The 15,412-nt window shown below is 32.8% G+C and overlaps 1 protein-coding gene across 3 annotated transcripts in view; it reads left to right on the forward strand.

The window, feature by feature from the left end:
- LOC148604544 (allene oxide synthase-lipoxygenase protein-like) overlaps window positions 1–15,412 on the forward strand; it is a 35,626-nt gene that overhangs the window by 13,265 nt on the left and 6,949 nt on the right. For all 3 annotated transcript variants that reach the window (XM_088547470.1, XM_088547469.1, XM_088547467.1), the window contains exons 2-10: window positions 1,081–1,125; window positions 3,570–3,698; window positions 5,174–5,271; window positions 6,145–6,280; window positions 6,926–7,021; window positions 7,255–7,351; window positions 13,683–13,800; window positions 14,359–14,451; window positions 15,113–15,173. In XM_088547470.1, coding sequence (XP_088403596.1) covers window positions 1,081–1,125; window positions 3,570–3,698; window positions 5,174–5,271; window positions 6,145–6,280; window positions 6,926–7,021; window positions 7,255–7,351; window positions 13,683–13,800; window positions 14,359–14,451; window positions 15,113–15,173 — 873 coding nt within the window. The remainder of the gene's footprint in view (window positions 1–1,080; window positions 1,126–3,569; window positions 3,699–5,173; window positions 5,272–6,144; window positions 6,281–6,925; window positions 7,022–7,254; window positions 7,352–13,682; window positions 13,801–14,358; window positions 14,452–15,112; window positions 15,174–15,412) is intronic.

Genomic DNA, 15,412 nt, shown 5'->3' on the forward strand with positions numbered 1-15,412 from the left:
AATAATCGTCAAATTGCGAAAAATTGGGATAAGAGAAAAGTACGTGGATTGAATTCAAGCGTATCTAAAAATATGCTTATTGTTGTAAATAGTTAATGTTGAACTCTTTGATTTATTTTTAAATTGACCATTCTGATTACGAAGTACATAACACATACACACACATACCAATTTCATGATGCACCGTAGCAGTGCGCCAGTTTGCGTAATATTCAGGTTATATGTCGGTTTACATGAAACACCTAGACGAATGAACACTGAACTCCGATATACTACGTAATTGAACTACAAACTACTAGTTGGCCTTTCCCAGTTTCTGAATATTTTCACGTCGAAATTTAATTCATCGACCTTCAGGTCGAGACTGTCAGTCAAATCGTTCAAACTTAAGCCGCCACAATCATTGAAATAAATCATGTCCTTAGATACTTGTCCCTCTCTACTAGCTACGTTTTTTTGTTGATAAACTTGATACATTTGGGATCACTTCTAACCTCTCTTCGATTCTGTCAGGATTTGCTGTCATAGAACAGTTATAAACTGAAAGAAACTGTTCTGACCCGCGACATACATTGTCAGTATCTTTCAGGGGTTTGGACAAGCTCTATTATAATCTTTCATGAGTCGTGACACTCTCATGTCAGGAACTCTTCTAGGTAGAACTGTGACGTGGATTGGATGAGTTCCTGACAGTTTATGTCAGTCACTACATGTAGCTAGAAAATACTTCTCTGACTGAATTACATACAGTTCATATACCTGAATCAAAAAAGGCGTAGCTTCCGAATCCCGAATCGTACGACGGGAAGAAAGCGTTGCGATGTTTGAACTGGTTTTTTTACAAGACCTTATGTATGGCAATATGTGTAGTAAATGATTTTTTTTGTATTAGGTTATACCACAGTCAATACATCAAGCCACAGATGAGAGAAATTTTGATATCACTCCTTTTTGTGTATCATAACATCGATATGCATTATTCGTGACCATTTGTGTCCTGTAGGGAAACTATGCAAAGAAAGTAGTTAAGGGAGGGCTTTAATTGAATACATTTTATGTACGAAACTGACTTTTTTTCAGGTCAAAGATATTCCAAGTGACGAGCAGTTTTCCTTCGAATATAAAGTAAGAATAATGAATGATTGATCGATTGTAAGGCGTTATCATATTACAATAAACCTGTCTAAAGTGACATTCCAGGGGAATATCATGGTCACTTAAGACAGTTGGTCTTTATACTCAGGTTAATTTATTATAGAATGCAGTTCATAGGAATATTTTAACCATAGCCTTTTAAGACAGGCTATTGCTGGATATAGGCATTACTAAGACAGGTTTGACTGTAAGTCATTTCATGCAAAATTTAATATGGGTATGTGAGGGAGAGAGTAAACGAGGGAACCAAGGTTCTAGCGGAAATCAAAAGACTGTAATCCAAGGACAAAGACGAGACATGGAAAACAGACAAAAACAACAAATAACATAAAATAACTAGAATAAAACAAAAACAAACAAAGTAACAAAAGTAAATGACCAACTCGGACTCTGCTAAAAACTGGGAGCATGGACCAAGTGCACCGGTAGGGTAAGCGTTTTCTGCTTTTCTAGAAACAGTTAGCACCCGCCGAGTTGCTCATAAAAAGTCAGGCCGGGATAAACGAAAGAGGAAAGGAAAACTATGACACTTTGAACAAATCAGTTTCATGGTGCAGAAGGATACACCGTAACGATCCACGAGTTCATGATGACGACCATAAAACATCTGTAGTGATGATTTCAATCTTGTAGCAACATAACCCTGTCCCAGAAGCCAAATTGTAAGAAGTCTAGCGCGATACAAAAAAGTCTGCGTTGTTACGGCAAGCTCTGACACAACGTATGAGTTGTGAAATGAAAACTCCATATGCATGTGCTGAAGGGATGCTGCCACAGATGAAAGGGAAGTTGACAATACTGAATGAAAAGTTGTCACGTTTGTGGTATTGTTTGATCAAATATTTTCCATTACTATCGATCTCTAAGTGTATGTCAAGATATGAGGCTGACTTCACAGTGTCTGTAGTATTTTTTATATAAAGTTCTATTGGGAAGATGCGATGTATCAAATCCCCGAATAAAGGATTTTTTAACGATAATACGTCATCTATATAGCGGGCACCGAGATTAAAGGATCTAACTAAACGATATTCTTTCTTTTCTTTCACTATAAAATCAGTCTCATAACAGTGAAGGAATAGATCAGCAAGTAGAGGAACACAATTTGTTTCCATTGGAATGCCGACCGTTTGTTGAAAAACGCGTCCATTACACTGGACAAATATGTTGTCGATAAAAAATTCCAGCATTTTGAAAATATCTTCTTCGGTATATTTGGAAGATGATTTGGAACTGTTTTTACAAAGTATGAGGAATCTCTTCCCAGAACTACATATTTGTGTCTAGGTATACAGTCTTTTTTTTGGAGAAACAACGATGTATAATGTTTTTGAGTCGGGATTTTAACTGAGTATGGGAATAGAAGTATAAAGAGTTGAAAAATCATAGGTTTTAATGCTATTATATTCTGATAATAATCTTGAATTTAGGGTTTCCTGAAGATCTTTCGAATTTTCAGGATCCACATTGAATTAATACCACTACGGGAATAACAAGTGTTGTGGTATGACTGGAAACCCTCTTTGACAGATGTGCGTATAGAAATTTAAAATTTTGAAAGAGGTTTGCTGGTACATTTTGCAGATCCAATTATATAGCGTTGTCTACATGGATTCTTGTGGAGTTCAGGAATCCAGTGCACAGACGGTAATTACAATCATCGTCTTTTGTAGAGGGACCAATAGAGGATAGCACAGATTTATGGTTTTCCACTATCTCTTCTTTGGAGAGTGTAGTGGCAGTATACATGTAGGTCTTATCACTGATATTATCTACGTCTACCTCTGATAATAAACATTTGATGTAATACGTTTTGCAGACAAAAGCAATGCTATTTTGTGCTTTGTCTGCTGGACGACAGCATAGAAGACAATGTTTTTTGCTACATCGGGTCTTTGAAAACTGGTGTAGCATTGACACTCATTGACCTACATAAAACTTCCATGAATTTCAAAATTGAAGACCTTACGGCACTTACCCACCCTGACAGAGTATCAATGTTTTAATTCTTGTTCTCGTTTTATTCATTTTCTTGTGTAGTCTTCCACGGCATCCATAAGAACTAAGAAAAATAAAATATATAGTATACTGCTTTCTGTGTACGTTACTGTTGTAGGTAAGGTAAATGACTTTATTTCTATTTGTATGTAACTTCTACTTACACAACACAACATCGCAAAATTTGAAAGCGTTTTTTTTTTTTTTTTATACAATAATTTTGAACCAAATATAACAAACAAACATAATTTAATCATGCATTCATGATACGGAGCCAAGCATGCAGTTTCGAATCTCTATATCATTATTTAATTAGTGTAATTATTACTATTCTATGTGCATTTGCATTTTATGCTTTTAATTTTGAAACTGTCAGTTTTTAGATAAATTGAATGTATATGTTTCTAATTGAAAAGTGGAATATAGCCAAGAGAAAGATGCAGATGATCGCAAGTAGCAAGCTTCACATGTTACTGAATGGAGCCAACTGGGACAGTCTGTTTGATCTCACCAATGTTTACTCTGAAGCGTTCGGAATACCTGAGGTAAAGATTGTGTCGAGGGTTCAAGCAAGTTTGCAAATTTTACTATTTTGTAAAAGTACATTTTAAGGAGATAGTCTTACAAATAGTTTGTACGTTTGTGTAAACCATTTGAAATATTGTAAACATCTTGGTAACTTAGATTAGCTTCACTCTGTCCTAAATGAATGCTTGAGAGATTTTGATGCAATTGAATATGATACAAACATATCACTGATTTTCAAGAGCTATTTCTTTTAGCCAAGTTCTACCCTTCTTCAATGATCTTTTTAAAATAGGGATCGCTTAAATACATTTTTGCCCCCCCCCCTCCAAAAAAAATAAAATAAAATAAAAAATAAAATAAAATAAATAAATAAATAAACGTTTTTAAACGATGGGAGCGTTCGTTTATCGTGCGTTTGATGAGCGTTTAGCGTTTGTTTAGGTATCGTGCGTGCGGAAAACCTAAACGTCTCAAGGAGTGTACATGTAATACATATTAAAAGTAAAGGACGTTCCCACCTCAGGTACGGAAGCGTTGTAATACCAGGTCTACAACTGATTCATTAGGAAACATTTTATGATGATTGTTGGAACGCTACAGATGTCATTTCCGTCACTGCAGAAACTATCTGTTTTGACTTATATTGATATTTCCTTACAATAAGGCAGTCTATTTGGCTGACTGTAATATGATAAAAAGTACATAACTATTACACTTATCTCATGTCCAGCAAAAACAATTTCTGTGTTATGTGATTATACAACGATAACCAGATTAGCGTGGTATTTTCATCACTAGAATTTCACATATAATTGTCGACGGGATATCATGATGTGTTTTATTACTCCACAACACCTGTTTACTCGGGGATTTTGTCAAGTGATAAAGCATAAATTCTGTTAAATGATAGTACTATAGTAGTTCTATACCTGTCACAAAACAAGACAGATTATTTTGGCACTTGAAAATCTATTTATTAAAAAAAAATAAAATATAGTATATAATAGGATTTTAGTGTGATTTGTATTAAGTTGATGTACGTTAGAACATTTTAAAGAAAAGTGAGAAAAAATTAAACTCATCTACAAAATATCTCTATCCATTTTTGTTTGTTTATTTTGTTTTGTTTTGTTTTGTTTTTGTTTTTGTTTTTTTGTTTTTGTTTTTTTGTTTTTGTTTTTGTTTTTATTTTTGTTTTGGTTTGATTATACAATTAGATATCTATTTCTGTAATGGGTGAAAACTTTATGCAATTCAATGCATGTTTTTGTATTCTTTTCTCATACTTTCCTTGTATAAACATATAGGACTTATTTGTCAGTACTATGATAAATAAATCTACTTTAAAAAAATGAATCCATCTTCGTAGTATGGTGTTTCTAAATCATAATTTGACTATGCAAAGTGGGTAAATTTGCAGCATTTTTGTTATAAATGTTGTGGAATAATTCTGCAAGCTTCTCAAACTGAATATACATTTTATTTTGTCCAGGGTGTACAGAAATGGAGTAACGACATTTACTTTGCTGGTCAGAGGATATGTAGTATGAACCATTCTTTGATAAGGCTGTGTACAGAGATACCAGAGAAGTAAGTTGTAACAAAGGAAAACGTGAAGAGCGAAGAGATCCTCTTGTTTATAACATCCTAATCAATCAAAATGAAACACAGAACACTTTTAACATACAATACAAACCATTAACAGGATATATAACATCCTATATTTCAAAGAAATATTAAAATACTAATACATAAATCAGATCTTTGAAAAATCTGGCATCCATTGTAAATACAATATTTACAACAAAGTTTGTTTTACATGTGCACATTGCGGTGACTAGCTATATCTGAGGCAAATTTAAGCTTTTAGAAGAAATGATACGAGGAAGGTGCAATCCGTAGGGGGACGAATTAATTATATCAATATCTCTATGCCTTTTGCAATTCTAAATTAACATGGATTTATTAATAAAAATAATATAAGACAATGATTATTAACAATATAATAATTATTATTATTTACGCCATGATAATTATAACAAAGTCTTAAGAAGTGGGCTTCATGTAAGAATGTTTTATTAAAGATACATGTATGTAGGACAGTGAAAAAACCCTTGCAGGGTATTGTATGTACAGATTAACATTTTGTCCAACCAAAATCGACATCTCTGAACTTCTAATGTCATACGTTAAATTCGTGTTGCTTACTGTTATGAGGATTTTGTCCTCTATAAAGTAACTTAGTATGCAGCAATTATCGACTATAAGATAATTGGATTTAAAGCGCTGCTGCACGTGCTCTCTGTTTCGTTCAGTTTAGGTCACATCGAAAAATCTGTCTATCTGTTCTTTTCATTCTGCAACTGGCAAAAACATTTTTCGCTCACTGCGACCTATTTTTTTCAAATGAATTCAGGAACATGATGTATTACATTTACATATTCTTATTTCTTTATATAACAGATTAAATGTAACAGAAGGAACCTTAAAACCATTCTTGGAAGGCAAGACAATACAGCAGGTCATAGATGATAAACGCCTCTTTGTGGTTGATCTCAAAATTATGCAGGATATTCCTGTCAAAAGCCCAGAGTACTTGGTAGGTGAAATGTTTGAAAGGTCTCACTATGCTGTGCGTAGATGAAATGTTCGAAAGGTATCACACAGCTATTTTAGGTAAAATGTTTGAAAATCTAGCATAGTTACGTGTTAGTAAGTGAAATGTTCGAATGCTTATATGTGAATATAATGGCAGGTTTTACGGGGCGCCGAATGGGACTCTTGTGGTTTTGTACTCAAAATTTAATTTTGTTCAGACAAAAGTAAATTTTGTTCATTGACAACAAAAATGAGTTCAGATTAACAAAACTTATAACATACTACAAATTTTCAATTTTGTGTCACAAAAGTCAATTCAGTGTCACAAAATTCTATTATGTGTCACAAAAGTCAATTTTGTATGCAAATTAGTTTACAAAATCCTTTGTATATGCAAATGAATTTTTTCATCATCTTGGTTCCCTTGATTACTCTTTCTTAATGTCAACAAAGATATTCATAATTTTGTTCATTTAGATTAAACCTTAAATGACATCAGTCGAAAATATGCAATGCATTTATATCATATTGCATACATGTACATACAAAAATACAAGTTGTGATTCCTTGCTATAATTGACACATTTATATGCAAGTAACTGCTCTGGACATAACAATACTAACGATAATTATTTTATTTCTTTAGTTGACGTCTCCTATTGCTCTATTTTATCTCAATGTCAAGAACCAGCTGGTACCCATTGCTATACAGTTGAATCAAGACAAGAGAGCTGACAATCCGGTATGCAGGACTCATCATACACATTTTGTATTGCGTTTATATTACTATGAGACCGACAATACCTGGAATTATCGAGGGAGTTCGTGGTTGACAAGAACTCCTGTTCAATTACGTTTCTTGGTTCATGTATTAACTTCCTTTCAGTTAGTTATATTGTATAGCTTTGACATTTTTTTAAAGCTACAAACTTGAATTTCATACATACCGACTAAATGTGCCTCTTTTTATTGTAGGTTTTTCTACCGAACGACCCACCACAAACATGGTTGATGGCAAAAATGTGGTATAATCTGGCAGATGCTTCATATCATCAGTCACTTACACATTTAGGTTAGTTCAAAATTCAAATTTAACTCCTTAAGTGACGTTCATTGTATTCAGCGCAAACAATTTTCATTCTCAGCTGGAACAAAGGTCCAAGTGAGCCTGTACCATCACTTTGCGTACGTAGTCCGTTGTCCATAAATTTTCTCCTTGCTCAGCTGCATGGAAACATCTTGACCGAATATAACCAATCAAGCAGGAATAATATTTCGACCAGCCTTTACAAATGAATCGCTCGGTTTAATCTTATCCAACATAATGACCGTAACAGGCTATCAAAGCTTCTGATTGGCGTTCTTTTTTTTAATCAACTCTTCCGAACGTTTTTTTTTTTTCCAAGAAAATGGGTTGTTGACTTACGTGTATATACTAGGGATGTCAATTTTGTCATGTATGACCAAATACTGAATCAATAGTATCCTAGCGTGGAAGAAATTTTAAAAGGGATTTCTCAGTGCGATTTACTTATTAGTTTCTTTTAATTGTATAAGATGACCGCCAGAGCATATTTAAATTTCTGATTGGCTATTTTTCAAATATCAATTCCTCTGAAACACAAAAGCCAAATTGAATGTTTGGAAACGCATTTGGTTGCTGACATTACATGTCTCCCACGAACAACGTATTTAAGATGGTTCAAGTGAGTGGCTGTAGCTTATCAAAGTTACAATTTGAAACCTTTTCGGAAACACATTTTATCTATATTTCTTCTTATGCTAAGGCAGTGGAAACCAATCTTGGCAGAAATGATGAAAAGTAGAACTTTTATATGGCCACTGGATTTTTAATCTTGCCTGTTAGCGGTTAAATATTTTTTAGAGGTTCTTGTTCCTATGATCACCCAAATAGAACATTGTGATCTTAATGCTTTACAATGTACATCCTTGTGTAGAGTGAAATGAGATCAGAGGGTTCGATGTTTTTAGCCCTAAAATATATATTAGTACATTTATATGTATACAGGAAAATGTAGTGGTGTTTTTTAATGATTTATTAAAAAAATGGATAACACTGGAGGCTATTTCTTTCTATTAAGAAATGAATGTTTTTATTGTTTGTCGGCGTGTAATGGCGTTGACCGTTGCACATGTTCAATGAAGCGCTGTGACAACAAATACAGGCGATGACACAATATTAACAGTCCGACCTGGTCAATATATCATCACGGAAGTACATATGTAACTGTTCGGGTATTTTCATGTTTTTATACCAAAACAGTATTCATATAGCACAAATGCGAAAGATATATATATGGGCGCATTTCTTTAAAGACACGATTCTGTATTATCTTCATGTGGCTATTGAAACGTCATAACCAGGCATAAAATACTGTAACTTGTAAAAGACTTTTTCAATGAAGCACCCTAACACTTCAAGTTCATAAACTACGACCGGTCAACGCTTTTACAAGCCGATGAAATATGAAACGTGAAACATTCAATTCATTTTATTTCTATTTTAGTTCTGATATACTTGTAAAATCGACAATTCACAGCGATAAATGAATATAGTCCACTTCATTATAGACTTTATTAATAGCTGGAAAATGTGTTTCATCGACTCCTGAAACATCCCGTGTAAAGCTGATTATTCAAAGAAATTAGCGTATTTCAATGATATGCACATTAAATGTATAGGAACGTGTTGTTCTATTTAATTTGATTTTTTTTCCTGTTCAAAAATTGCATTATTTACAACCCACTTATGAACTTAACGAATATTATCAATTGCATGCTGGGTCAGATAAAACTTGCTGTTACGAGACAATTTAAGCATCCCGGTATCGATATCTGTGTACTGTTCAAATATTATGTAATATGACGTGAGAGGTTATTAGTGATGATTATAATTATTATTTTCCTTTGCTTAATCTTTTCAATTCAACATTTGTATGAATTATAGTAAGCACAAGGCTTAGTTTTCGCGACAGAAATATTTTTTTAAAAAAAGTTGTGCATTGTTTACAATTAATATATAAATTGTCTGTTCATACAGTAACAAGAGGGTTTGTTTGATTAAAATACGACAGAAAACTACAGTTATAACTTCCTTTTAAGAATTTTTGAGCATACAGATTTTGTTCTGAGAAAATAAACCCGCACAAACCGGATAATGTTTTTCCTCGCCTAAATACTCTTTTGATCAAAAGGCAAATGAATAATCTTCAAATCTTAGCATTCTTGTGGTGACTATCGGTTTAGTTTAGTACTCCACGGCAGTGTGTCTGGTAATTAAGTTATACATCTATATAAGGTCAAAACTTAAAGAAATTGTTTTAATAAGTGATTTGTATGTTTATATTTTTTTTAAATATTAACACCTAATCTACCATAGAACCATGCATTATGTGCTACAAGGGGGTCTTCAAATCAGGATGAAACTTTGTGATTATTGAAACCTTAGCAATATAAGAATTCACCAAAAATATTTCACCCGGAATCTTTCTCTGTAAGGAGCATTGGGGTTTATTAGAGTGGGAACCAGTTTTCCAGAACTGTAATTCAGATTTTTCTGGTTTTTTATTATTATTATTATTATTTTTTTTTTTGACAATATTGAAATTGAAAAAAAGGGAGCAGGATACAAATCAAGTGTAAAATCTTTTATTGTTGACAGCAGGTAAAACTAATTTAAGAGTAAAAAAAGTAGGCACTCTTGTTCTTGTATATCTAACACAGACATGAAAATGATGAAATTTTACGTTTTTCAGACAACGATAAAAACACATCATTTCTTCATAAAACAAAATACAAAACAAACAAATCACTAAATATCATTGATTCAGCATAAGGGGTTTATGTTTATATTACTTGTCCGAAAACTTAATGTTAAGTTTGTGACGCCGTCCCTGTTGCCACCGTCGCCAGAAAAGCAAAACCCAAGTCTCGCTTTCCACATCTTTCGTCGCAGGCGAGATCAAAATTTATGCACAGGAAAGGAATTTATAAAAGGGTAATCAAGGGAACCAAGGTTATAGCGGTAATCAAAAGAATGTAATCCAGGGACAAAGACCAGACATGGAAAACAGACATACATAACAAATAACTTAAAGTAACTAAAATCATACATACAAAGTAACAAATGCAAATGAGCAACTCGGACTCCACTAAAAACTGGGGGCATGGACTAAGTGCACCGGAAGGGGTAGCATCCTCTGCTTTTCTAGAAACATTCGACGTGTTGCTCATAAAAAGTCAAGTCCGGGGTAGACAAACGAGGAAAGGAAAACTATGACCCGTTGAATAAATCAGTTTTCATGGTGCAGATGGATACACCATAGCAATCCACGAGTTCATGATGACGACCATAAAACTTGTGATGACTTCAATCTTGTAGCAACATAACCCTGTTCCAGAAGCCTATTTGTTAGAGTTTTATTTGCTACGCGATACAAAAAGTGTGCGTAGATTCGGCAAGCTCTGGCATAACGTATGAGTTGTGATATGAACACTCCACACACAGGTGCTGAAGGGATATTGCCACAGATGAAAGGAAAGTTGACAATTCTGAATGAAAAGTCATCACGTTTGTCGTAAAGTTTGGTCAATAGTTTTCCTTTACCATCGGTTTCTAAGTGTATGTCAAGATATGAGGCTGACTTCAAAGTGTCTGTAGTATCATTTATCTCAAGTTCTTTGGGGTAAATGCGATGTATCAAATCCCCAAAATTAGAATTGTTTTAAGGTAATACGTCATCTATATAGCGAAAACTGAGATTAAAGGATCTACCTTAACGATGTTTTTTCTTTCGGATCAAATCAGCTATAAAGTCAGCCTCTTAAGAGTGAAGGAAAAGGTGAGCAAGTAAAGGAGCACAATTTCTTCCCATTGGAATGCCGACCTTTGGTTGAAAAACACGTCCATTACACTGGACAAATATGTCGATTAAAAATTCCAGTATTTTGTAAACATCTTCCTCTGTATATTTGGAAGATGATTTTGAATTATTTCTTACATAGTATGAGGAATCTCTACCAAGAACTGTATATTTGTATCTAGATGTACCATCTTCTTTGGAAAAACAACGATGTATAACGTTTTTAAGTCGAGATTTTAACTGAGTATGGGGAATAGAAGTATACAGTGTTGAAAAATCATAGGTTTTAATGCTATTATATTCAGATAATAGTCCTGAACTGATTGTCTCCAGAAGATCGTTCGAATTTTTCAGGATCCACATTGAATTAATATCACTACGGGAGTAACAAGTATTCTGGTAGGACTGTAGACCCTCTTTGACAGTTGTGAGTATAGAAGTTAAAAGTTGGTGACATTTTCCAAAAAAGATATATTACTTCATTACAACAAGTAGTTGGATTTAAGTTAATATTAACTCACAAACAAATACACAAATGAAAGATGAGAAATGAAGCCCATTACATTCTGATAAAAGCAAACTTTTTTTCTAAATTATAAATTGACATGTACAATGTACATCCTTGACATACATATATGTATAAAAATCCATATCTATCCATAGCATGTCTTGTTTTTTTTTAAATATTTTTGTCTACAAAATAAAAATTCAAGAACAACAGACCAATTCACTGACAGACAGACAGACAAGGTGGAAACTATAGGACACAGCACCCATGGTTTGTATAAATTTTTACAACACCTGTTAAGTCAATTATGCTTTATAGAACAATACATGTCAATTGAAAATACAATTTTCATTACACATTTATGGGATCAAAATATGTCATATTTCAACAAATAAGCCGCAACAGTACGGGAAATCTTGTCATTCTAAAGATGGCGCTGTAGCATCTATACTAAGAGCACAAAAAAACAAAAATAACTGGATTTTTTATGTTCATTTCCATCTTAACATATGAACAAAATTTCAATGAAATCCATTGACTTGTCATGTGGACCCATTTGTAAAGCTTTTGCATGGTTTTTATGGTAGTTTGGGTGTTAATAATCTTTTCCAAGTAGTTTGATTGCACGTGAATCAGCCATAAAAGAGAGGTCATTGTAGGACAAGACGAAACATAAAGAATATTATTCTTTTCGTCTAAATTTATTGTTAGTAAACAATCCCTAACCAAGAGCTATAAGGCGGTAAACATTAACATTCTCTTTTGTTTTGAATACAATCAGTCTGTATGTATATATAACAGTAAGTATTGATGACAAACGTTGATATATTTGATGTTTTTTTTTACGCATCTACTAAAATAATTTTACTATATTTCGTGCAATTATTTTTACAATTCTAAATTGGTCATATGCGTCAAAAATCGCTTGTGGAATAATTATCCATCAAATGAACATGTAGAACTAATAACGTTGAATATAGATTTATAATGACTCGAAAGGTTAACATTATGCAAATGTTTCGATTAATTTCTCTTGATAATAGAACAAAATTAGTGCTTACACGTATATGTCTGAATCTTTCTGGAGTATTGGTATACATTGTTTATATCGTGATGTAAATAAATGCATGTACACCAAATTAATACAGCAACACAACATTAACAGTCAGAGATGAGTAATACTTCGTCATCGAATATAGTATATAAGTGTTAGAGTATATTCATGTTTTGATATTCAAAATATTATACATTGAGCACAAATATGAAAGACATATATGGTCACATCTGAAACATTGTTCCAGTGATGCGTCACCACTTTGTAAAATATAGATCACTTCAAAACGATCACTAGATATAAACATTACCACAAGAAATAATAAATCACTTTTTTTGTTGATGATAATTTAAAATTTATTTTAAAACACATGTTGGTACATGCATTATACTATCGTACACTAAATTCAACGCCTTATTTAATTGCTCGAAGTTTTTTTTTTGCGGGAGAATGTACTCCTTCTGTCTTAACCCATTGGTCAGATTAGGACTCGTTCAGTTAAAAAAAGATTTTTGTTGTCTCTTTATTGTGAAAAAAAAAAGAATTTTACACATATACGAGTGCAAAATAAGGAAATCTCAGACACTTCTGGGAAAGATTTAATCGTCCTCTAAGGAAACAGAAACATGATATTGAAACATGAATCATGGGTTATTTATGTTTCATATGTTTCCAACAGCATGTTTTTGTTTCAATGAAAAGAAACGACAAATCATAAACATATAACATAATAAATTATCAGATTGAAGTAAAAGAAAAGCTAAAATAGAGTATTATTGAGAAACAGAAGCATTTTTTTTTCTAAAGAAACTTATAGTTCTTCAAAACCGAAAATTATGATTCTATTTTTATAAACAATAAATTGAAAAAAAAATGTTTTCAAGATTCTTGTAAAAGAAATGCACCCGCAATTATGAAAGATATCCTGGTATCTAATCCATTGCATTTTTCATTACAGCTTTCACGCATCTGTTAATGGAAGGGGTTGTGGTAGTCACTCATAGACAACTGTCACAGTCGCATCCAGTGTTTAAACTGTTGGCGCCTCATTTTTTGTACCTCATAGCTATAAACACGTATGTCTTGAAATACTTCCACAATTATATTATTTGCTTTTTCAAATTTGATTACTTTGCTTAAAAGTACTACCTTTAATTTGGTCCTTGGTTTCTATTTGTTTATTCTAATATTTGTATATAACTTTAAGTACTGTTCAATAAAACAATCACATCATGTCAACTTTTCTTTCTTACAATGTTCACATAGCGCTTATCAAACGTAAATTGTAGTGCTTTCTATGGGAACGTGTTTTTTTTTAATTATCTCAGTTTTCTTTGTAAAAGGTATGTGAAAAGAGCAGAAACATATAAGTCTGAAGAGAAAACACCTTATATTACAAGTATGACGAAAAAAACAAACACACACACACAATAATTAATGTGTGTTATTCAAATGCTTCCCCTCTACTACAGACATATAAATTATTGTTGCGCATTCCAAGTAAAATGATCTCAAGAAGTTTCAAAGATAGAAAATTTAATGAATTTATATCACGTTATTTTTCTCTGTTTTCTTCCCAAATGCAAAAAACATATGTATTTGTACAAGAGATTGGTATAAATGTAAAATTTCAGACGTGGTTTAGAGTTACTTGTTGCGCCAAACGGATGGGTTGATAAAACGATGACTATTGGTATCAAAGGAATGTTCAAATTAATCGAGAGAGGGTAAGTTATGATACTGATTTATGGAAGTAGACCTAGGGTAAGGGACATAACTCTCGAAATCAGTCATGTTTATATCATATTCAATTTCATAAAAGCCTTTCAAGCTTTCATTTGAAATGGAATGAAATCAATCCAAGTAACTTTGATGCTTTGATGCTTACGTGTGATTGATATAAAGTCTGAATACAAACATTCCAATAATATTTAATAGTTGTGTCCCTTACGTTAAGTCTGCCTCCTTAAATTATCTCCTTTTAGTCGACTTTGAGCTTTTATCTACCACTAACTTTCATTTTAACGAGTCTGGAGAAACCCATTGACTTGACCCTTCTTCATAATAATAGAATTTCTACTACAATTTTATCCCTTATTAGCACATTAGGCGCTTTTCACGATTTATCAACATATCAGATCACATTTATAATGTGCTTTTAAAGTGACTAAAAACTTGCTTATATGATAATTATTTGATGTCGAAAGTTATCAAGTGAACTCGTACAGTAAAAATAACTAACATATATGAAAGTGTGAAGTTAAATTAATGCAATTTGTGAAGCATTTCGTTACAACTTGACCAGGGACCGAAAAAGTAGTATTAATTTTGTTTAGGTTCCTTTTCGATATTTGCGACATTCTAGTTCCTTTTAACTTTTCATTTAAGGATTAACATTTGGAGATTAGATACGCATGGAACATTACCAGAGGACCTTAAGTCAAGAGGGGTAAGATTTGTGGATGGGCACACACTTAAATATACACATGTGCAATACATTTACGATTGATCAGAAGTATCCACTTACGCATGGTATAATTAACAGAAAGAGTAATCAAGGGAACCAAGGTTATAGCGTTAATCAAAAGAATGCAATCCAGGGACAAAGACCAGACATGGAAAACAGACAAAACAACAAAGAAGTTAAAGTAACTACAATTATACATACAAAGTAACAAAAGGAAATGA

Source organism: Perna viridis, chromosome 10, assembly GCF_037379345.1.
Source record: "Perna viridis isolate PV_CMFRI_1.1 ecotype Kerala chromosome 10, ASM3737934v1, whole genome shotgun sequence".
NCBI lineage: Eukaryota > Metazoa > Mollusca > Bivalvia > Mytilida > Mytilidae > Perna > Perna viridis.